The 26,211-nt window shown below is 38.9% G+C and overlaps 1 protein-coding gene across 1 annotated transcript in view; it reads left to right on the top strand.

Annotated features, from left to right (window-relative positions):
- ncanb (neurocan b) overlaps positions 1-26,211 on the top strand; it is a 180,817-nt gene that overhangs the window by 96,737 nt on the left and 57,869 nt on the right. Inside the window, exon 10 of the mRNA XM_039607316.1 lies at positions 2,002-2,118. Coding sequence (XP_039463250.1) covers positions 2,002-2,118 — 117 coding nt within the window. The remainder of the gene's footprint in view (positions 1-2,001; positions 2,119-26,211) is intronic.

Genomic DNA, 26,211 nt, shown 5'->3' with positions numbered 1-26,211 from the left:
ATATAGCTAATATGGGCCCACCAGTAAATTGTTGGTGCACTAATATAAAGTTGTATACTTGAAGTCTTGCTTCAGCCAGATTGATCTCTACCTTAGGTTTTAATACGAGTAGACTATCATTTTTATTGGGAATTGGGAGACAATTATTTTCATTAGCTCTATTATATTTGAAGTGCATACCATAAGGGTATCTCGCTGATACTGATACCTTCAAACACTGCACAACAACATTGCGAAGGACATTTTCTTCACCACCAATTCCAGTTAATGGTTTTATTTATATTATAAAATGTAAAATGTAAAACAAGTACATTTTAGATTTTTTTATTTTGAATTAAATGTGGATTTATAAGATTTGTAAATCATTGCATTGTGCATCTGAGGTCAGCAGAATAAAGTTCAATAGAATCTGTGCCGAGCTGAAATAAAAACATTATTTTCCATTAAAAAGAATTCTGTGCATTTCTCCTTTTTTAATTTTTTTTAATAACATTATTGACTTTCAAGTCACTCACTGCGAAGCTAAATGCAAGTGTGTTACATGTGCACTGGTATTTACAGTATGGCGACTAACCACCATTTCCACATTACCAATTTACCTTTAGCCATGGTGGATGAATTGATGGACAGATAACAACTCAGAAGGTGTCTGTCCTTCACCTCTTTCCTTCATTTCCGCAATTTTTTATTTACCCGACATTTTCAAACCCAACCAAGCCTTCAAATTGACCATATCCTTAGTGTGTTTTCTCTTTGTCATACACTACTAGTACTTAGAGATTTCACCATTTCCATCAGCACGTCATTAACCTTTAAGCAATGTATGTTTTCAAATCACGTACAGTGTTGCTTTTTCCTCCCCACTGCTGAATTAAGAAATGAGCCTGTCTCTAATGGTTTTTCTCATTCGGCGAATCACTTTTATGTATTTTCAAAGCCAGCGTTTCCATCATTGCCCCTGCCCGCTGTATCAACAGCAGCCCCTCTGCAACAGCAGGAGTTTATCACCATGTTTCACAGAAAATTGAACACGCGGCCACATTATATCTCATGTGCATGCAATGACTCAGGGTCAGAGATACATCCAGATATCCGCACACATATGCTTCCAGATGTGCACATTTACAAAGACAGTAACGCACCCACAAATGCAAGTGTTCCCACACTTTTAGACCAAGTGCACTCTGTGTTGTGCACAGCATCTCTATGCTCATACATCATTAAGTGAGTCTGGGTGTTATTATGGAGAAGATGCAGTGTATTAGATGCCCTGACAGATTGTGTCAGGGCCTGCAATCCTATCAGGATTGGATAATAAAAAGACACTTAATCTAGGCAGTTCCCTACAGTCCTTTGCCCACAGAATAAAAACTCCCGATGATCACTCTGTGCTCTGTCCTTGTCAAATTTTTCTCCTCCCTCTGTCCCATACTAAAATATAAGTTCAATAATTACAAGTTAATCTCAATCTCCACCGTCTATTTGCCAAAACATTTCCCATGAAGAGGCACAGAGTTATAGCCCACCAACGTAAAATGCATCTATTACCTTCTCTGCAACACATTAATGTGCCATAGAAATAGGTTCCTGCATCAGTATGGATGACTGGAGTATGATCAGCTAATTTATGAGGACCTTTTCTCATCAGTAAGACCTGAGATGTGGGACATTCAACTTAGCACACTGTCCTTCTGGTGTGCCCCTGTTGACTATCAGTCATGATAAATAGGGGCATGACAGACGCAACAACAGCCAATCCGTCACCTTGTTGAAAGTCATAGAGTCTGGGACAGCTCTACATACTGTCTGCCTACTCTGCTCTTCTTCTGTCCTGCCAGAGAGGAGCCAAAAATGAGCTCTGTAAGGGTAATGACAGAGGCATAATGCTGGCACATTGCCTGTTATAGTTTGTGAAGACACTTTCATAATGCTCTCTATCTATAGAAAGATACCTGATAAATTCAGTTAACGTCTCCCTCGTCTTGTTTTCTTTCCTGACAGTGGAGAGTAATCCATGCCAGACCAATCCTTGTCTCCATGGTGGAAGCTGCCTGCAGGAAGGGGATGGTTACAGTTGCTACTGTCCTCAGGGGTTCTCTGGAGAGAGCTGTGAGATCGGTGAGTCACTGCCAGGTCAGGTATGAGTGAGGGAACCTCAGAGGTCAGCAGCTGCAAACTGCTGTGTCCCTGAAGCATAGGGGGAAATAATGACAGGCATATTCTGAGTTAACATTTAACATATGCACTCTACTGTGAGGTGAATTCATGAGGAAATGGCAGATTGCCTCTGTGGGCCTTGTTTCCATATTATATGTTTGAATAACTCTGATTACAATCTCAGCGGCTTCACTGTCAGGTCTGGGAGGCCTGGGTCAAGCTCCGTGACTGAAAATGAACATGGAATCTCCATATGCTGCACGTCAGCCGTTTGTGCCAGAGGCTGTTCAAAATGAAGTATAAAATATGTGCCTCAACTGTGTGCAAGTGTGTGTGTGTGTTTTCACCTTCTGCCCTGAGAGCAGTGGGCAGCTCATGTTTCCACTCAGCTATGTGATGTGAGAATGTGTCTGTCAGAAAATAGCAGTGCAGTGATTTAGGTGAATGAGGCTGTGTGTGTGACACAAGGACATATAGGCCACAGAGGAGCTCTGAGCTCACTGAGCAGTGGAGCAGCTGATTAAAGTATTGTCAAAGCAGTGCACGCCGCAGTGGATGAGGGAAAATACAGGAAAGAAAAGGAAGATGTGGCAGTAGTAGAAAATATCAAAGTGACTTTACTACTTTGAATGGCACTTTAAAAAACTGAGAAACACTCAGTTGCAGACTTTGACTGAGCTTAAACACATCACCTTTGATGCAAAGTTGTTGACAGCATTCAGTCTGACATTGATTCTGGGTCCTGGCCAGATTTCTGCGGGAAGACTACAGTAAATGTTAGCTTGTACACAAGAGTTACACTGTGTTGCAGTATGTGCATATCAAGCCATGTCCTGTTTTTGTGTTGTCCTTGCTGTAACAGCTCCAACAGATGAAGTACAAACATCTCCAGATGTGGTTCTGTTGTCCATGCATCCTATGGTCTGATGGTCTTTTTCAGTTTTTCACAGTCATCCATACAAAAACATTCGGCCACGCTGTGGTTTTAATGATCAATACTTATGGAAAGGAGTCACAGATCAGGGGTAAATATATTGACCTGGCTCTGATTATTCAATGCCTTGTAATGCTTTGACTCAAAAGTACCTATTATACAACATTTAGGCATGCCTCTGCATGAATGTCATTGAAGATCAATCAACACTCTGTTGGATCAATGAAAATTGATGCCAAATGAATGTATAACATCCACAAACGCACTTTGTAATGATTTTTAGCCATCTGATTTGGTTTAGGCTACATAAAGCTTGATGGTTTTTAGAAGCAGCTAGAATAAATTGTGATATTTTAGCTAAAATTTTTGGGCAGAAAAGCACTAAAAAAGTTGCAGATTATTGGTTATTTACTCATTACTTCCTGATTTCTGTGTCTCTCTTTGGCTTTCTTTTCTTTGAAGTTGTTATTTCCCGATGTAACTAAATTGCTGTAATAGCAATTAGAACAGCTGCCTATCTGATTTGTTTTACTATTACTTACCGCTAAAGGCAAAAAAGGTTAACTACCTATAACAGTACATGTTTGACTACAATTTAAATATGGGCTATTTTGAAGAGGGAGTAGAAAGTCAGCTTTAATAACTGTATTTCATTTCACATGTGTAGCCTCACTGTCCTTAATCAGTCACTGATGGCCAGCTTATTAAAGAGCTTCCATCTTTTTTCTTCTGGTTCAAATTGATTTTAGACAGCCAATACAATCCTATTATAACCATAAAATCCAATAAACCAGTATTCCATCCATCGCCCCTGCTCCATACAAGGTGATTATTTAGGCAAAATGATGCAATGCCATCCTTAGGGACTGTCTCTGGAACTTTTGGGAATTCTTTGGGGAAAAGTATTTTAAAGAACTGCTGTCTTCATGCTTTTTGTTTCCTCTCTGAGTTACTAGTTAGTATTTATGGAGGTGTGACAGTGTAAAAATTATCTTTGGACATTTCATTGTTTACTTTCCAGCTCCACTCTAACTTCTATCCAGGGCTCTAACTTTATCGAAACCCACAGAAGGCTGTCAGTAAGACATATGGGCAGTAATAAATCTAGAGACATTAACAATCTTGTTTGAAGTTGTGGTATCCCACTGATCATGAGAACCAGTTTTTAGAATGCTGCAATAGAAAAAGTGATTGATGAGGCACATCAAAGCCTCAAAGTCTGATGGCCATATGTTGATACACAGTGATTAATTATATTATCCATATCCCACAGCTGGAATGATTTGGAGATACAGCATGAATTAATAAAAATTTACTGCACAAATAAAATAGTTGAAGGACTTATTGAAAAAGTAGCATATCTCTATCATCATCTGTCATTATCTCTAATCATTCTTGTTGTAACAATGAAGCGTGTGGATTGCAATGTTAAGGTAAGGAGGCAAAGTTGACAGTTAACAGAAAGCTTTTAAATGCTATCTAAACAAATGCAACTTGAGTGGGTAAAAACAAGAGCTCGTGGAATGTAGGACACAACAGGTACATTCACAGAAAGCCTGACAAAGCGGGCAGGACTATTTATACACTGGGGGCTAATTGAAAACAAGAAAAAAGAAGCACATTCTGTGATGCATTACAAACCTAATAACTAAGGCAGTCCACTATACAGCAAACTTAATTATTGTTGAGTGATGACTGAGTATTCAGCACATGGATGGCCTAAGAAATATGTAATACTCAAAGACACTACTGTCATAATATTGTTTTTTCTTGCAGGGGTTTCATCAAAAAGGCTTGTTGAGAAATGATAGGTATGTGTGGGCTCAAGTGAAAGGACTCAAGTTTGTGTGAGCCAAACAACTATAACAAGAGCACAGCAGCACAACAAGCATCAACTTCGTACATCTACTTTCCAAAACGGCGAATTGCCAGCCTTCTACAGCTGAGGTTAATAAAAGCCTCGTTTACTTTTTTATGAAAAAACACACAAACCAGATGCAGTGCCCCCAGGCATCAGTGTATCCTAAGTAGCCATGATAATAAATAGTAAATATTGTTTAAAAATCTTTCTTCTTATTATTAATACTAGAATCTCTAAATTTCACACACACTATGACTTTATCTGCCAGCTGTAAACACTGATTGAATCCTAATGGAACAGACCTGAGGGGTGTGCTATGAAGTGAGATTAGAAATCAAAATCAGAGTTTTCTGTATCATGAAAGTGGCTCCTTTCTCACCTGGCTAAGTCACAGTGGTAACTTTAACATTTCATTTACAGCATGTTTTACAGTAAGTGGATTATAGATTCTCTGTTGGGCAAATACATTTTATATGTGGACGGTGTTAAGCTATACCTTACTAAAACCACCACCAAATGAAGTGCACACCACATTATCACAGGAAGGTGCATACATTAATTTAGTGATGCCAAAAATGTATAAATGCCATTTTAACTGATCGTTATCTGCTGCTAAGTCTATTTTACACTGCTGGAATTGCAGCTAGTAGAAGACAGAACACACACAAATATTACCTGTTCAGTAAATGAAATTAATTTCACTTTGATCTGTTGACAAACTAAAATTTCCATGTCTACTTTATTGGGCTATGGGACAGTAACCTTTAATGTTCAAATGTATCCAGTTTAAAGTTTCAGAGCTCTAATGTGCAGCCAACAGCGTAGAAACAGACAGCAGTGCTGAGAGCACACTCAGCAATAAAATGATTAATTCACATTGAAATTGTTTATTTTACTGCTCTGTGCGCTAAAGCACCAGATTGATGATTTTCTGAAGCATTAATCTCGTCTCTTATTTGCGACAGTTACATTTTACTTTTAGATTTTTTATGCTCTTTATAGATTTTTATCATCATTATCTGATAATGTCTCTGCTTGGAATAAGCAGCACTCACAGAGATTATTTTGTGTGGAAGAAATGTCATGTGACCCACCAATGGCCCATTTTTGTATGAGTGTGCACAGAGCCAGAAGCAGAAAGAGAAAATTAATAACCATGACTGAGATACAAGTCAATGGGGTTTTAAAATTTTGTGAAATCCTTCCTCTACGAAACTAGTACTAGTACACCTCTCTGGTGTACTGTGGTGTACTCTGACTTTACTTGACTGGACTCTCATAAATCTCATTTTGTTTAAATGCAAAACCCTGAGACCAGAAGCATATGATAGTCCACAAATCATCCAGTTTCTATAAAAGAATTAGGTAGTAGTGAGAATTTGTGCAAGTCATGGACATACATGACATGCACACACAGTTTCCTAGATCTCAGTGATAACTATCTTTTCATTTTATCATCAAGTATGAAGTACTTTGTGAGATCTTTTTAAGTGTGAGAGCTATAAATGTTTTAAATTAATGGTACAGCTTCTATGAATATCCACAGCCATATGTAGCAGTTGTTCATAGTGACAAATGCTCTGGGGCTTTTGGAGAGTTTTGCCCATGTGACACAATGTGTTCATTGCCATCCATTCTGTTAAAAGGTCTATTAAGTATTAACTGTACTCCTATGTTTTGTAAAAGGAATGCTCCCACATTCATCACAAAAAACACCACGATTACATTTTAGTTCGAGTGATTTCATTTGTTCATGACCTTGAAAATGGCAGCAGCCATACACTTCATTCTTCAGTACTTCCTGCCTGTATCGCACATTCCAGCACATCCAACAGGTTTATTTTATTCAGTTGTTGTGTTAACATTTAAACCATCATGGATGAGAAGTCAGAGTTCAGGACCCTGTGGCTTCTAATCAAATGTACTCTGCAGTCTGTATACAGTATATTAAAAAAAAAACTCCTGTCATGCAACACCAACAGGGTTATAATGGTGCATTTGTAGTTCTTTTGATTTAGGATCTGGAACTAGAGCAATAAATCACAAATTTAATATATTTTTTCAAGATTGGGATCATTGTTTGTCTTTATTTATAGTCTAAAAACAAAATCCAACTCTTTCTGACAGAAACAGCTTTTTCTGTTCAGTTCAAATGTGGTTTGTCCAGAAGGAAATGCATTAACCTATCTCCATCTATCTCTAAAGACTGGCCAACAAATCACAGTGATTCTAAGCAGACTGGGAATTATGTAAATTATTTCAGGTCAACTGCTATTTGCTTTGCCAGAAGATCTCTATCAGTCCATCAGTCCGTCAATCAGGACAAAAAAGCGAGCAGGCAGGTAAGCAATTTCAGGCTGTAAATCACTCATATGCATCTGGATTAACAACAACACACTGTTATTACTGGCAACACATACAAGTCTGAGAGAGAATCAAAGCTAAAAGCTAGTAGATGAACTGTGATTTTTGGATTTCATATTCAGCGTGTGTTATAGGGTGAAGAAGGTAAATGGTGGTGTTAAAAGTAGGAAATTATTCTGGTCATCCTATTCTCACTTCCTGTGTTTCAACCCCTGTCTCACTTCATCTCTGTCCATCTTTCTCATGGCCTGGTGTGGATTCCCCTCCTCCATTTTCTCTGTCATTTGCCTGATGAATTGGAGGAGATAATAGTACCTGTGCTGCTTCATAAAGTTCAACAGTTTGGTCGAACTGACATGGTCACAGTTGCCTTGTAAGGACAAGCTGCCATTCTCATAAAGTGCAACTAATAATCTGAGTAATTGCTACACAAATACTGATCATCAAAACTGATGACTATAATTGGAACATACAGTAATAGAATATTGGTAAATAAGACTCACACACTGTGTATTTAAATACATATATTTTTTGTTTGTTGAATTGTCACATTATCACAGGAGCGATACAGGTCAGGGTTGTTCCACTTGGCTGTAAAACATATTGTATTATTTATTGTTTGCTAGATGCCGGCTGAATAAAAAGGCTTATGCTAACATAAGCCAGTAAAGGCTGTATATTTTAATTCATCTACTGAAGAAACTTAACTCCCAAGGTGTTCAGGCAAAGTAGTTCTTTGGTCGCAGGAATACCTTTTATTAATTCTGGGAGGACAACATCAAGTGGGTTTTAGGTAGTGGGGTCTTTGGTTTTACTGGTTAGATGTACAATTGGAGCTTTATATACATTTACTATGGGCATTAATGTCATGGTCTGGGCTTTTAATGATTTCTTTAAACTGTTCTTTTTCCCGGGTAAAATTATATTACAGCATACATCTTTAATGACTTTAAGAGATAGGAATGCACAAGTTTGAATTTATTTTGGATTTTCTCTAATCTACACAGGGTCAAAAGAATGCATACACCCCCACTAATATTTGGTTAGCAAGTTGCACCTCAGCCAGCCACCTCAGCTTTTGATAGTCATCAACACGCGTCTGGTATAGTTCTGAATGGATTCTGAATCCCCTACTGATTTAGTAGGGTTCATTTAAATTGGTTACCTGACAAGGGCCAGGCTCTTAAGTATAGTCCACAAATTTTCAGTAGGGTTGAGGTTGGGGGTGTAGGAAGGCCATTCCAGAAGCTTAACGTTAAGCTGCCTTATGCATTCCAAAACCAATTTGCAATGTGCTTGAGATCATCGTCCTGTTGGAAGGCCCAACTGTGTCCAAGTTTCAACCATCCAGCTGTTGATTTCCGGAACCACTTTATGCAACATGCCAGTATCTCTGGCAGCAAAACAGTCCCAGAGCATAATGCTACTACCACCATGCTTGATAGCTCTTGCAGTGTTCTCAGGTTTCGATGCCTCACCTTTACCACTCGAAATATATATCTTTGGTTGTGGCCAAGTAGCTCAATCTTTGTCTCTTCTGACCATAAAACTTTTCTCCACAATGCATTTGCCTTGTCTATGTAAGGAGCTGCAAATTTGAGTTCATCAGATCGAAGGTGTCAAATTTGGTCATGCGTCACTGTGGACAGTGAAACTGGTGTTCCAGCAGTTTCCAGTTCATGGACGCAGAAACCACCAGGGCTCCATCTAAACCAGTTTCCTCTCATCTGAGAGTAACATTTTGGGTCTCATCCAGACAATGGCAAACTGCTGGCACATCAGAATAACTTGTGCTTATGTATAATTGTTTAACTAATAATCTCAGAGTACAAAGTTGTTTAGAAATGGGCCATCAACTTTCTGGAATGGACTTCCCAAAGCCCCGATTTCAACCCTATCAAAAGTGTCTGGTTAAGGTTTCACTTGCTAAGGGACATTTAACATTAATATCCATGGATTCAGTCCGATGTAAACTTTTAACTACAACTCGTCACTCATCCAAGTGACTTCTTCAGAGTGACTGAAGAAGTCACTTGGATGAGTGACGAAACGTTTCTCCCACAAAACGCTACGTCCAGATGAACAGAATCAACTTTTGGAGATTTACTTTCCTGGATGATTGAGAATGCATCAAGACGATACAACTGCATGTATTTATTGATTGCTGGTTATTTGTATTTATTGGGCAATGGTGGTTTGTTAATGTGGATGGAGATTGTAAATAGTTTAGGAAAGGGTTTTATATGCGTATAAGAAGTCTCTTTGAATCTGGTTATTGTACACATCCAGTAGTATTTAAGCAGAGGCCCACTTAGTGTGTCAGGTGTTGTTATTGATGGGATTGACATATGTTGTGTTTGAACTGGTGTTGGGATCTGTCTTTGGAGAGTGCTGGCAGGAACTGTTTCTTATGTCGTCTGGTGGAACAAATAAATGTGTTTCATGTTTCAAAACTGTTCTTAGACTTGTGATTTTCTCTTTCTGCCTCTTGGGTCACTTAACCAATTTCACATGCCTCATAAACTCGTCTTATTTCTTATCCTTAATCAGCCTTGCTCATTTCTTCTCAGTTTTCCAAAAATTTCTCAAGTAAATCAGTCAAAAACAACACCACGTCTAATAGGCATAAACATCTATCCAGTTCCTTTTCAATTTAACAGAACACATTTGCTCAGACTTACAGGTGGTTTAAAGAACTCCCTGGTCAATTTCAGCAAAATAAATTGAAAAGCGACATCTTTTACGGTATCTTTGCACATAGCAGAGTCCTCAGGTTGGTTTTCTGCTTGACAGGAAGCACTTTTTTTTTAATTTGCACCTCACCACACACTCTGCTCTTCCAACTTTCCCAATCATGGTGATTAGATTGGAGTTATTTGCCCCAGTTCCTTCCTCTCTCCCTTGCTTGCTCTTTACCGTTTATCAAATATCTTTTTTCTTTTTCTTACATTTTTCACTTTGACCGCATCTTCATGTCTTCACCTCATTTGCCGCTCTTTCACGCTCCATCTCCTCATTTTCTTTCCTAGTTCCCATTTCCTGTATTTTTCTTCTCCTTCTGTCGTTCTTTTGCACTCGTTTCTTCCCTCTCTTCTGCTCAGACCATCATTTTTCCTTCATCCTTCCTCCCTTCCTTGACCCCTCCAGAACATTGCTCTTTGGCAAAGCCTGCGGTGTAGGGCTGCATTGAAATCGTGCTGCACTGCAGAGATTGGGGTGAACACAAACCCTCCACCCCACACTACCACCTCCATTTCTCCCAAATAACACATTTCATTTCCTGCCACACTTCCTCACTCTCTCGCAACCCCGAACCTCTCCCCCCACTTCCCTCTCTGTGGCTCCATGCCTTTTTTTCTCCCTCTCTTGCTCAGTATTTTTCTGTCAAAGGCCAATACAATTATTCATACCGAAATGTCTCTGTACTCATGCATAAAATGAAACTTATTCAAGCTCACACGCTCACTCACCTGCATACTCGAATTGCCAAATATGCTCACAAGGGCGTGTGCAAAATGTATTCTCCTTTTTATGTCCATTTTTTCTCCACACAGATCTGACCTCCCCTGCACACACACCTGTTTGTACCTGTCTTACATTAAACTAATATGTACTCAAGACTATTTGAAGAGCTAATGCACAACTCTTGTTTAAAGAGGGCATTAGAAATGCCTCCACTGGTTGATGTATTAACTAATTCATCCTCTAGGGCCAACTCCTTTCACATCAGCTCATATGATTGAGCCTGAAAGATTCATGAGGTTGAGGCTATTAATATCAGCGGCCCATACCCACCTCACCAAAGGTCCATAGATCTAAGCGGTGAGGTCAAAGACGATTGTGAAAGTGGAAAGCACAGACTGTAACTGAACATAGTGGATGTTCTATGGCAGATACACACAGGCTGTTCAGATATTTGTCAGCAGATTCTCTCAAGATTAACAAAGTGTGAAGCTAAAGTTGGTATTCTTAGAGCTAGAGGTGATTTATGCAGTAAAGCAAAGAGTTATAATCAGAAGTGTAAAAAAGTAAGAAAGAAATGTGCAGATCGATAGATCCTAGGCGAGTTGTTAGGTTACATATAGGAAGATAGATGGAAGGAGCAGGAGCTGCCGTGCTGCTCCCCTCAGGACATCTCATTCATTCCATCATTAATGATGCAATGGATTTATGTGTTTGGCTCCAAATCCTTCTAGTTCTAGAGGTTAGGCCCATATGTTATAGAGTTTCTAGTGCTTTTTCTTTGCTTCTATTTTTCCTGCAATTTTACGACACTCACCACCAGGTAGGAAAAGGTGATATTAAGAAAAGGTCATTCATATACAAGCAACAACTCTGACAAACTCAACTATGGGAAAATGCAATCCTGGTCTTTAATGATCCTGGATTTTTTTTAATCAAAAGTTTTTTAACTCAAACATGATGCTTTTAAGAGCAATCTTTGCTGAAGAATATGGGGTGGGGATGCGGTTGTGGTTGAAATAAGACTTTTTTGGTGAATTATTTTGGTTTATAGGTGGTATAACAACAAATGACTCAGCACTGTGACCCAAAATGAACAATCCATGAGCTACCATGTGATGGCAAGTGTGCGAATGGCAGAGAACGTCTCCTTTGTGTGATTGATGACCAGCAGTTTTTCACAGTTTGTCAGCAGCTGACGAGTTCTTAAAGGGCTATGATTGGCTGGCTCAGCCAGTACCCCATGCCTCATTAATTCCTCCACATCGCTGGATTCCTCAATCAGCATTATGATTGGCTGTACCCCTGCTGCCACTACCATGCATACTCTTACCCCAACACCACCAAGAATGCCAAAAAAAGCCTGTAGTGCTGATTGACGCTGCTGCGCCTGCAGCTGACTCAGTTGGTGGTGCATCCATTAGACACATTCAAAAACAAAAAAAACATTAATAAAAAAAACCCCAAGCATCTGCAGAGGGGTACTGGAGTGTAGACAAACTCTGTTCACAGAAGATATGAGATAGGTGATGGCATAATTTCTCAGTTTTCAATCAGCATGGACATTCCCTCCTCTCCAACCTCCTCAGGACAATGAGAAACAAAGGACACACTGGCTGCAGAGTTGAATAAGAATGAGCTACAGGGCTCATAATGTGCGTGCGTCCATGTGTGAATACATGTGAGTGCAGCACGCCGTATCTCTTTGGTGTGAACACATCTGCAGATTAATGAGCTCCTGGCCAAGTTGCCAGGATTCACCTCTCTCTTTTTATCTCTTTCTCACTCTCTCACCAGCTCACACATACACACTCACCACCACCTTGAGTTGACTCATCTTTTCTGCCACTCTTTGTAATTCACTTGTCAGCTGGAGTGCCGAATATGCATAGAAATTGAATGAATATGCATGTATGTGGCTGATATGCGTTTGATTTAGCTCAGTGAGTATGTGTGTGTTGTGTTGGATGGAGGGAGGCAATGGCTCTGTATACATTGGGTGACAGCTGTGGGTGGAAGTGAAGCATATAAAGGCTGGCCACGTAGAAAGCGGGACAAATTGATTTCCCGTGAAGACCACAAACTGGGTTTTACACGGGAGGGTCTTATCAGTGTTCCAGAAACACTCACACAATGACACTCAAGTATAGACACACAAGCACCTACAGACTGAGACTCAAACTTATATCAACTGTAAATATGAATTCAATACTTTTCAACAGAGTGCGCTCATGCATGAAAATAAAAACATATGGCATGGTTTAGACAGAAACTGTATATATAAGATGGACTTAGCCAGTATGACATCATCGACTGGTTTTGACTCCACAGTTTGAAGCTGTTATCATTTTGCTGCCACCGTGTTGACATGTTGGCTCTATGGAGACAGTCATTACCATATTTGAATGAAAGTGATTTCATTAATTAAAGAAATTAATTTGTTGGTGGAGCCAACAAATGCATCAATGCACATAAAAAAAACAAATATGTTTTACCCATGTACTCTGAACAATGCCCACTTCTGTGCTGTTAATTCACTTACCATTAGTATCCATGGATTCAGACTTTGTACTATGAGCTAGAATGTAAAGACCATTTAATGTCTGATTCATACATCTGCATTCACCACCTGGTAATGACTAGATTAGTTTTGGAGCTGCATGTGTAAGAACAAATATAAGTATAAACACTGTATACTTTGCATATATTTGACATTTTTAATGAGGAATAAAATGCAAGAAACACTGTACTAAAATGTATGAGCAAATGCATTACTGTACACCTTGTGGAGGCCCAACAGTGGAAAGGATTTATTTTTGCTATATCTCCATAGCAGCAACCCAGAGGGGGGAAAATAACCAAAGAGATGAATGAGGCAGAGTGAGATGGAGCAAGAAAGCATGAAAGAGAAAGAGACAGAGCAAAGATGACTGAGGGGATAAAGTCCTTCACTAGGCCCGTGTCTGAATGACTGTTACATCTACACTAGCTGAAAAATAGTAAATAATTCCTTCTTAGTATTTACCAGAGGGCAGTTTTTTGATTTTCATTCAATTTCCTTACCAGAAATAGATTTAAGAATTCAACATCAGAGCTCTCACCACTCCGGAAAACATCCTTATATAATTTTACTGTCAGTGATTAATTGATTCTGACAGGACAAAGGGAAAAATAGATAATTTTAGTCTACTATTTCCTCTTTAACTATGTCAGAAATAACGACAGGAGGCAAAGAATAGCCTGTCACTCACCCCTCTAGGGAACTGCTCTACTTAAAGTTATTGTATTTTTTAAGTGTGCGCACTCATAGAGGTAAGGACCAAAAGACAAGGAGGTGAGGAAGGATGGAAAAGCGTGCAAGGAAGGAAGCACAAAAATGAAAAAAATATAACAAAGGATGCACGAAAAGGAGGAACACAGATGGAAGATGGAGGACTGGAAAAAGCTTCAAGGAAGCAAGTGGAGAAGTGATATCACAAGCAATCCATTGTAAGATTTAGACATGTGGCTCCTTTAAGCTGTGATGAGACGTGTTAATGATAACACCTGGCACCCTGGGTGTTACGGGCAGACAGAGCTGTCAGAGAACAGACCTTACACCACACAGCCTTGAGGGACACCACCACTGCTAACACCAGGAACCCTAAAGGGACACCTGTAAACCTTGTAGACTCAAAGGAAATCAGCCTGGTAAGAGCCACAGGGTGAACGAGGATAAACTTGCCATTAAAAGATCTCCAGAGGGAGGGAGAGAAAATAGAAGGTGAAGAGACTCGGAAGTGACTAATATAACAGTAGTAGCGAAGACAACGAGGGAGGAGAAATAGAAAGGAGAGGAAGAGGATTCTTTGGATCTGTTCTGCATGTTCTGTCACTTTACAGTCCTGAATATCTCCAGTTTCCTTCTCTCGACTTCTGTGGCGAGACAAAAATAGCGTGAGGCTGTAAGATACTGGTGGCATTGTGGCAGCTTGCTTGGCTTCTCCTGTCCCTGGCTTCCATTTCTTGGCCATTGGCCCCCCTCCCACACAAAATATAAACAGACCCTGAAGATAAAGCCAGTGAATACACACAAACACACACACACAGCATTGGGGAGCGGAGTCAGACTGTCAGAAGTGAAGGCTAGCAGAGCGATTTGAGATGTTGTGACACTTTAGCTCATTACATTTTCCCAGGCTGTTATGAATGTTGCAACAGTGCTGTCAACCAAAGCGAAGACCTGTCTGAAACATACTGTGGGCACACACATTCACAGACACGCCACTGACGCAGCCTGCGCATTGGCACATCCACATTGCAGGCCTTGAATTAAGATGAATCTTTTGCTGTTTTTATTCTCAACGTGGCAGATTTTTGGGGGGAAATGTCTACAAGGCGGGCTTTAGGCTCACTTTGCTCACTTTCCTTTGACGCACAAGAAAATCTGGTAACCCCTGACGAGTTGGATCCCTGCCTGCATGAAGCTCTTAGTACATCATCTGGGCTCCCACATGATGTACTAGGAGGTATGTCTTGAAGTACTGGTGAAGTAATGTATTCCTGTTCAACTTAAAATCTTAGCCAAATAAAAGGGGTGAAATACTTTTCTCTATTTCTAACCAGAAATGCACAGTAAAAGAGATTGTGTTATCGTCAGACTGTGGATCCTCTGATCAGCTGATCAGCACTGGCCCGAGCACGCTCTCTTGAGAGCAGCGCAGAGCCTTGGGCTGTACCAGAGCTGCTGTGTAGTCTCCTCTTTTCCCTGCTGATCCTGATCCGTTTGTAATTCACCTGCACCTAAAGGCAGCTTAAGGCCCAGGACTCTACTGTGTACTGCTGGTACATACACACATGCACGCACAAAATTCGTATCTCACATACATTCATACACGTCCATGAGCTAAACACATTTTTACACTGATTGCAGCTATTTTGTCTCCTGTCTGTCTTTGTTTCACTGGCCTACAGGAGACGTACGAGTACTGACCGTCGGATTTGTTTTTGAGTTTTTCCCTTAAGTCAGCATGCCACAACCAAAAATTTTAGCTGTGATATATGACATATGACAGGTATTATTATTATTATTATTATTATTATTATTATTATTATTATTATTATGTCTGCCTCACCCTTAAAGGTACAACCTAAGAACATGGATAGATATTTCTCGACTGTATAAATAGACAATGTCACACTCATAACTGTTTTTACATTTGAGGCTTGAGGTTGCTGTTCCCTCAACATAGTCCGTTGAATTGTTAATGTGGCTGTACTAAATTCAGCCCATGGTGCAATTGGCTTACACTATTAATGTAATCTACATTTGCAGGAGAAAAACCACTAGGCAGAATTTTGTGACGCTTGGTGTAGCGGTGGTTCACAGGCAATAGAAATTGTTACGTTTTGGTGCAGACTGGGACGACTTTGAGATGTTTGAAATAGGGAATTTGCACTTGCATCAGCAGTGGCAGTAATAGTGGTGGAGGACTGTGCTTCAGATTGCCCCTTTTGTGTTAGCATGGCATACACGTTAAATCTGTTGTATTTAAGGCTGTCTGATAAATATCAGTGAATTAGTGTTATTGCTATTTTTAGCTGCTGAAGACACTTCTATGTTCACCAGTTTGTTAACAATTTTGTCTGTTTCTGTTGGACAATGTAGAGCACTGGTGATCTAAAAGAAAAAAACCCAATGCCGTGTTGAAGTTATTTTTGGTAAAGTAATGTAAGTACATCCACGCTTTAAACGCTGCATGGTCATACGCCCTGCCACACTCCATATTATCCATTGTTGATCTACACACGTCTGTTGCTGCCACGAGCATCGCACAGGCTTATGTCATTGTCACAACAGTTTAGTAACGCAGTAACGCAGCATGCTTACGGGAAAGTAACAGTAATCTAATTACTTTTTTGCAATAGTAATCCCTTACATTACGCGTTACTTGAAAAAAGTAATCGGATTACAAACTGCTCATCTCTGAAGCCCAGGTTGCCTTGATAACAGCCTTCACCTTCTCTATTTTTGTGTTAAGTCAGTGTTTCTCATCTTCCTCTTGATAATACAGTCATGTTGACTGGTCAGTCCAGCACAGTAATAACATGGTCAGTAAATCATTTGATAGTAGTTTTGGCACCGTGCTTCTGGAAAAAGAAATGGTCTCCATTTGTCTGCAGATGGAAGCAAGTGCTCTAAAGTCAGTTTCCTAGTAGACAACTGCAGTTTGAATTTGGTAAAACACAGCGTACCAAACAACACCAACACCAGAAGATGGCAGGTCGAATCATCACAGAGTGCAGAGACTTCATACTGGAGAACAAACACCTTAGATTTTGTGCCTCTCCACTCGTCCTTTACCTTGGAACCTCCAAATGAAATGAAAAACTTACTTTCATCTGAAAAGAGAATTTTGGAAGTCCAATTCTTTTCCTCTTTAGCACAAGTACGACACTTGTGATGTTGTCTCTGTTTCAGGAGTGGTTTGATATGAGAAATGTGACAGTGATTTCTGTGTGTCATAGTTCTTCATGCACTGACACCAGCCTCAGTGCACTCCTTGTGATTCTCTCCCAAGTTTTTGAATCAACTTTTCTTGACAGCTCTCTGTAGGCTCTGTTCAACCCTGTGGCTTGTGCACCTTTTCCCACCACACTTTTCCCTTCCAGTCATTTTTACATAAACATGCTTGAATACAACACTCTGTGAACAGTCAGCCTTTTCAACAATGACCTTGTCCTGTCAGTTATATGCACAGCTGTCAAGTCAGCAATTTTCCCAACGATTGTTGTTGTGTGCATTTCACTTTACATGGAATAAATACAGAATATATGAACGTTTACATTTTTGTGTGAAATTATGAAAAAAAAATCAAACAAAATGTAACATTATGCATTAAAACAGTGGACGTATCTGAGCTGACTTGTGATGCTGGAAATTATGTTATGATGATTTATGATTTGCGAGATGAAACTGGATTAAATCATAAAAGCAGTATGCAAAAAATTAATAAATAAAACAAAATAATGAACCAAAATAGTTAGCTGAATGACACTAAAGCCCTTTCTGTTCAGTGAAACTGCAGAGCCGGGTGATAGTTCTCTTATATTCACATATAAAAAGGATGACATCTTTTTATCCATTTTTAAATATAAAAATGGTAATTAGTGCTGCCAAAAATGCAAGAGAAAAGCTCTTGCTCAAAACAAAAGCGGGAGAATAGAGATCCATTTAGGCATCTTGGCACTAACACATACTGAAACACAAGTACATCGGGGCTCTAGCTGCAGCTGCAGAAATGCTGTCTATAAACAGACAAAACCATATAATTGTTTTCTCCTACAACACACTCATGCACAGCCGTTAAATGCACATTCACAAAAACATACCAAATTCATTTTATGCTCATTAATGTCGCTGTACACACACACACACACACACAGCACTCACCTACATTATGGTTATTGACACAAAGCAACATGGTCCATTGTGTGCTGTTTGGACGAGCGGGTGTTCAATAGAAAGGTATCCTTCTTTGTAGAAGGGCATGGAAATGTCAATGCCCCTCAGCAAGCTAAAGGAAGCCAGTCTCCTAGGGTCTATTAATATGAAAGACGACAAACACAAAAAAACCTTTTAGCAAAAAACCCTTTTTGTCATAAACATTTCAATGTCAAAGCCTCCATTTTGCAGGATCGCATGTCAGTTTATTTTTGGATAATGTCAGTTGTCGTTCTTAGGCAATTAGAAGAATGTGTTTGTGTGTCTGAAGGTGATAGCGTCGTTGGGAGTGTGTTATGGTTAACGTGCATTAATGTGCATTTTTCTGCATGTTACCCTCCCTCTGTGGTAATAATACTGTCCCTTCATCCCTTCTATGCCACACTGTCAGGTTTAGAAGTCTTCGGATGGCATTTAGTGGTTCAAAGGTTCTCTGTGTAATTGATCAGACTGCTACTTGATCTGTACAGCTGGCATTTAGTCCACACAGAAAAATGTGCTTTTCCAGCTCTGTTAGGATAAACTTGCTTTCAAATGTCAGTGCCTGCCACCGACAGAAGTTTGACATGGATGAATTGTATACAGAGCATAATGAGATTTCAGTTTCTCACCTTCCATCGCTTGCTTTTGTGGGAATACAGGTATTTACATAATGAGTCAACACAATTATAATAGATACGCCATACTGCAAATATACGCTCAATAATGGCTTTATTTTGTTATCTGAGTGTTTCAAATTTTCTCTGTCACTTTATTCTTTGTTTTCTTTTTCTTTTTTGTGTCACATTCATTTAACGAAGCTCTTTTTGGAAGGGCCATTTATTTTTGACCAAAGCAGTTACACCTTTTTGCAAAAATGGCACTGTTTCTTTGTCAGAATTTTCCCTTAAATGTTAAATAGGTTTAAAAAGAAGTCAGCTGCAGCACTAAATTTCACAGCTCCTACGGCTCTTTCAAAGAGTCATTATGTTGACAGGTAAATGGATGCAATCTTGACCCTCTCAATAGGTGTTTGTAGTGGTTTTTGGCAATCAGAATGGGCACCCAGCAGCTTTACTCCCTTCTCACTCCTCTCAAGCTACAAAGCAAACCCCAGATGCAGGATCATTAAAATCATTTCTGAGTGAAATTTTTAGAAGTTGATCAGAGGGAATTGTTACTATTTTTATGTCGAAGCTCACAAAAAGTAAAAAAAAAAAAAAAGTCTTAAATGCTTCTCTTTTTGACGTTTGCTATCATTTGATGTGGTAGGTGAATATTTATGAGCGTTTGAAGTAGGGATCGGGACATTTGCAAAAAAAATCAGACCATGCAATCAAAAAAGATGACCAAAAAGAACACAGTCACCCTTCAGTTAATTTTAATGAGATGGGACAGATAAGAATATACACATTTCAAGCACTGTCTTTCATCTGTGGAATGAAAAAGGCTTCCTCTGTGCAAGTAAATGTTTTAATAAGTAACATCATGTTCCTTGCATCTAGAACGTTCTGAGAAATGGACCTGTAACTGAATTTTCAAATGTTTTTTAAAAATTCATGAAAAAAGACAAAATTTATGTAGACAAAATAATTTGGAATATTCAAAGAACAAAAATGGGGCTAATTTCATGCAATAAATATAAGATCAAGTATTTATTTCCAAATTGGTTTTATATCTTCAAACAGTCTTTAAACACAAAGGCCTGTACCAGGAAGCAGGATTTGGGCTTATTCAGGTAACTTCAGGGTAATCCTGGGTTTTCTGTACAACACAGGTGGATTACTTCTTACTCTGGTGCATTGCCACATTAATGGTAAACCGAAGTTGCTCCAGAGCAGGTCATGTTCCAGATTAGAGATCAACAGGTTAAAAAACAAAATCTCCTCCTTCTGACCTATCAATTCTCCAGAAGTATAAAGTTTTAAACATCATTTGAAGTCTTCGTCTTTCGCTGATGAGCCTCAGCAAATATTGATGCTTAGATATAGCTTTATTCCTACAATAAAGCTATATCTAAGCTATATCCATTTTACAACTACATTTATGTATGTATAAAATATGACACCTAATTGTTCTTGCTGATGCTGACCTTATCAAATGCATGTACATTAAGGTTATGTTTGAACTAATTTATTATTTACACAGAACCATTAAAAACCACTGGACCTGCACCTGGAAGAATTAATATTAAAACTGTTTTTTGGATATAAATTTAATGAAGTACTTGATCTGTCAGTAATGATAATCAGAGCTGTGATATTGATAAGTCTGATAATTCGCACATTTACTGTTATTGTCTTTGTCATGTGTGTTCAGTCTGAGCTTATAAATTATGTAATAATCTCTGGATTGTCTTATACTCCTGGTATATGATTCACATTGAAAAGCCACTAAAATCTTCAGCTGCTTTTTGTTCATATCTTACCTAATTATTATCAGAGCATAGCCTCATTATAATTAAATTATAAAAACAGGCTTTATCTAATGTCATTTCTCGTGGTAGACTCTAAAGAGTTTAATAGAAGGACAGTTCCAATCTTATAACCATGGTATATATTTTATAGCATAGTTACTAGACCACTAAAATAATATACTATGTTTTAATGCATAGTCCTTTGCTGAAATATTGATTTCTTTCTCGCCTTTATTGCCCCCTAAGTGGACTGTCTCTTTGCTGTGCTTTTCCTATTTTATCCCGATTCATAGCCATAAAATAATGATTGTTTTTCAAGTCTCGTTTATATAAAAATATAAAAGGAAAAAGAGCTTTATACTTTTTATTTGGCCTCTGTATTCAGAAACATCCAGGCTGGGGCAAGTGTTAAAAGTGTAACTCTCTGTGCTTGAAAGTAGAAAAAGACCCTCTGGAAGCACAAGCATGTCAGATAGGTCGACCGGGTGATGGAGTTGAACTTGAGCGTCACAGTGCTCTGGATGAGTTCAATTCAATTCAATTCAATTTTATTTATATAGCACCAAATCACAACAAAAGTCGCCTCAAGGCGCTTTATATTGTACAGTAGATAGCACAATAATAAATACAGAGAAAAACCCAACAATCATATGACCCCCTATGAGCAAGCACTTTGGCGACAGTGGGAAGGAAAAACTCCCTTTTAACAGGAAGAAACCTGCAGCAGAACCAGGCTCAGGGAGGGGCGGCCATCTGCTGAGACCGGTTGGGGTGAAAGAAGGAAAACAGGATAAAGACATGCTGTGGAAGAGAGACAGAGATTAGCAGTAAGTGAGTAAGCAGCTAATAGGAATTTAATCTGATCTATTGAACTGAGAGATAATCCAGAAAGGGAAATGGGGGAAAGGCTGGACCACGGTTCTCCCACCCAATTTCTGTTGACTCCCACTCTTATTCTCTCTCTGTATCTCTCTGTTTCTTTCTCTGTCCCTTTTCAATTATTCATACTACGGTTTTGACACATGCCTGCAGTAAGCCTCCAGATATTCTGTCAAGTGACACCACCCCCAGTTTGTCTGGCTGCTCTCTCACTATCCTCCCCCGTATTCCTCTCTCTATTTCCCCTTCCTCCATCCTCATAACTCACCAGCTCTCCTCAGCTACACACAGGAAGATGAGGATAAACAACAAGTGGAGGTCAAATTTTCATCTTGCAATCAGAAACAGCCCCATTCAAATTATGTAATTAAACCTTAATTTGATATTTTTCATCACGGTAACTTATCAAGTTTTTGCATTCATTTGCTTCCTCCCAATTCAATTTAAAATACTGGCTCAAATAAAAGCTAGTAGGGTCACGAGTTTGTAAGCGACACACAGAAATTACCACAGTGGCTGGCACCTGTTTATTCCTCCATCCATTTCTCTGCCAGTAGATAAGTGGAGCACTGCTCTCCTCAACTCCCTGGAGACTGTACTAGTGCCCAGGCCTGATTTGGTTGTGCTGGGGAATGAGCCAGAGAGTGTGGACACACATACAAATTCTCAAATCCAGTCTCACACACACACACTGCCACCTGCTTAAGTTGGATGGTCCTCTCATTAAGTCAGCCGGGCAGAGTGGACATCGAGTGGATAGGCCTACCGCACTTTGGCCCTCATCACACTGTTTAAGGAGAGGAACGGTGTTTTCATGGCTATATAGTGCACAATGGTAATATTATATTTTTTCAGCAGTTTTAGATTTAGCATCAAAAGTTAACCTGAATGTTTGACCTTTACTTTGCTGAATGATGTATGTAGTTCGGACTGCTGCAGGTACAAGGTTTAACATTGTTTTGTGACACGACAAGCAGCTTGGAAACCAGTGATGGGCAAGTAGGCAATTCCCACAAGTATATTGTGCAAACCTAGCCTCCAGCTCTCATTCACTGTGAATGGACTAGGAGGTAAAGGGCAGCCACTTTAACTTGCTAAATAACCACTGCACATTCATACAGCCCTTCTTTTGAATAAGTAGGAAGATAAAGTAACACCTACTCAATATAGTTTAAAAAATGAACTATGTAATTAAATTTTTATACCAATGAAAATGTAGTTGGCAAACCATTTTAGTTAGACTTATTCTTTGGGTTTTTACTGAAGTCCTGTGATACCCACACAGTTTTTATTATACTTTTAAGCAGCACATTAACATTTTTACAAATGATCCCTCATTTTTTTAATGACTAATAGGTGTAAGTGGGATATTTTACTCTTACTCGGTGGACAAGGTGATAGCAAATGCATTTTAGGTGGGTTTTTGTTTTATGCTTTTAATGTAGTGTTACTCAAATGCTCGATTTCCCAAAATGTTTGATTGATAACTGTTTTATTTAAATAAAGGCTGTGCAAAGTCTTACTTGGTTATTTTCCCTATAGATATATATATTACTTTAGTTTCACTTCATATTTGTCAATTGGTTCTCCATGCCTCCAGTGGCTCTGCACTTGAGAAACACTCGCTTAATCCAAAGTGACAGCAAATTTGAGTGAAGCCTACATGTATACCTGCTCTATTAGGTCTTCAGCTGATATTCTAAAACTCTGTGTCATCAAGGTCACAGAAGTCTGAGAAAAATCTAGTCAAAAGACTAGTGTGCTTTTCCCCAAGGCTATTAAATTGGTTACAAGAAGATGAAATTACCTCTTCAGAAACTACACAGGCTGTTAACTCATGTTTATAGTGGAATTTTGTAATTTCTTTTACAGTGCTTCAAATATTACCTGAGCATTACCCGAGTTAAGCACATATTCACAGACAGACAGGCTGGTCAAAGTATGAAGCTACAGATGAGGATTTACTTGTCCTTTTTTAGTCATCATTCACAAGTGTGAATCCACCTAGTCTATCGTTTTTACAAAAGAGCTAGAACTGCATTAAAGACTAGATACTCAGGTATGAAGTGAGAAATATATGTATATATAAGTATTTTCTTCCATATTTTCAGGCCAAAATGTGCACTTTTTTTTCTCTACTGTGAAAAAGGAACGGAAAGGAAAAGGAAACCCTTTTTGTTTCTTTTATTTGGTCTGACTGAGGTCCACTCCTGGTAATTGTACAGTGATGGTCCACTGCTAATACAGAATATGCTGTCTCACTCTCTCTCTCTCTCTCTCTCTCCCTGCTTTTGTGTGTGTCTGGGTATGTGTGTCCCTCAAAAAAGAAAAGAGGTTAATCAGAATACTGCCATATCCATTAATCCCATGAGAAATGCAGAGACACTTGCACTTTCAATTTAATTCCCTAAAAGTGTAGCTTTTTAATTAATACTTGACTCTTTCTGGTCAATAGGTGCATATATTTTTGTGAACATGTCATCAGAGGAAACCGTATCTACAGTGGTGGTTTTGTAAAAATAATAAAATAATTGAACAGGGTGATACAGAAAAATACCTATATCGAATGACAGTGGATTACAAACACTTTATTATTATGTTTCTTTACTTGAACATCAAGTTTGTCTGCTTATTTAGTTAGACACTTTATTAGGTGCACCGATTCAGCTGCTTGTTAACTTGAATCTCTAATCAGCCAATCATTTGACAGCAACTCAGTGTTTTAAGTGTATCTGAAGTTCAAACTGAACATCAGAGTGTGGAAGAAAGGTGATTTGAGTTACTTTGAACGTGGCATGCTTTGTTGGTGCCATATGGACTAGTGTGAGCATTTCAGAAGCTGGTGTTCTACTGGGATGCAGTGTCTCAAAACTGGACACATCAAAGGTAAAGTTAGTATGTTAAGAGATCTATGAAAAGATGGATTAAATATCACAATATTATGTGCATAGTTCATAGACGATTATCCAAAGTCTGAATTTTTCTGGCTCCAATTTTGTCTTTCTCAACAACAAGTTGGTCAAAGCTCTAACACGTATTTGTCTGTGAAGGTTCTCAGTCATCCAGGTCATTGTAGTCTAAGGAGCTTGGAAAGAAAAGCGTCTGGACTTCTTTGAGTTGCTTGAAGACGTTTCACCTCTCATCCGAGAAGCTTCTTCAGTTCTAAGGTCAAATGGCCGAGAGTCCCAGATTTGAACCCAGTGGGAGTATCCCCCCAAGGAGGGACGTATTGTTAAGGATATTGTCAAAATACACAATGTGACAAATACACATATACCAATTCACTGCCTAGATAGAAACCATACACTGTTAAAAAAACAATCCTAAAAAAACAGTAATATTCCGGCAGCTGGGGCGCCAAAATAATACCAGAAAATAACTTTCTCATAAAAATACGGTTATTTTCAGTAATGACAATACAGTTTGTTGCCCTAATTTTACATGGGATTCTGCCTTTTTCAAGTGCTTGTAAACAGTAAATTAGGAACATTTTAATGTGATTAAACAATGACATTACCTATAAACAAGGTCAATGAATGTGGCAATATGAATCATAAATAATCGTAAATGTACAGAAATATATAGTTAACAGTTGGTTTAAATAATAATGGATTGCATGCCCTGGGACAGACTGACAGAGGCGAGGCTGCCATATTGCACCATCGGCCCCTCTGGCAGTAGGTGAAGAGTCTTGCCCCAGGACACAACGACCAAGAGTGTCCGAGCCGGGGCTTGAACCGGCAACCTTCTGATCACAAGGCAAACTGCCAAATCTTGAGCCACGATCGCCCTAAATAGCAATGATAATAATACTTGTGTGATGTAACACAAGCTTATAGGAATCATGTTATATACTTTTCCATAGCATTACATTTGAATTTAACAGTTCAATCTTTCAAATAACGGACAGATATTTGTGAAATCATGATACATTTGTGAATGTATTTTAACAATCTAAATATGCATATGTACAGACAGATACATTTAATAAACATGAAAATTATGTTATATTACATTACAGTGATTTAACGTTAATTGACATTTGAAATGTGAAGTCACAGTCTATTTACGTAACTTTAATGATATTCTAGAAGAACAGAACAAAACTGTAAAATGCACAGTAAAATACTTTTATATTAGGAATTGTTTTTACAGTGTAATTTAGTGCTTTTAATCTAATGATGTTAGCCATCTCTATAGTTTATCTTTGGCAGAGAAAATATGCAGTGAGTAGCAGTTCTCTGGTTGAAAATGGCTTGTTGGTGACAGAGGTCAGAGGAAAATAGCCAGACTGTTTGTAGATAGCCTCAGCACCGTAAATCAACACTTGAAGCAGATGGACAGAAGCAGCAGAAGACCACACTGCGTACCACTCAGATGCAACCAGAAGCTGAGGCTAAAATTCAGCTCACCAAAACTGGACAACAGAAAATTGAAAAAAAAAACAAAAGTTGCCTGGTCTGGTGATCTTTGTTGCAACATTTAGGTTTTATGGTTTAGAATTTGGTGTAAGCAACATGAAAACACAGATTCATCCTGCCGTGCATCAACAGTTCAGGCTGGTGTGCTGGTGTAATGATGTGGCATATCCTACCTGAATATTGTTGCTGGCAGTCCATCCCTTTATGACCACAGTGTACTCATTTTCCCGCATTTCCAGCAGGAAAACCAGAGGT

This window comes from Oreochromis aureus, linkage group 23, assembly GCF_013358895.1.
Source record: "Oreochromis aureus strain Israel breed Guangdong linkage group 23, ZZ_aureus, whole genome shotgun sequence".
NCBI classification, from domain to species: Eukaryota; Metazoa; Chordata; class Actinopteri; order Cichliformes; family Cichlidae; genus Oreochromis; species Oreochromis aureus.
This window is presented reverse-complemented; position numbering and strand designations above follow the sequence as displayed.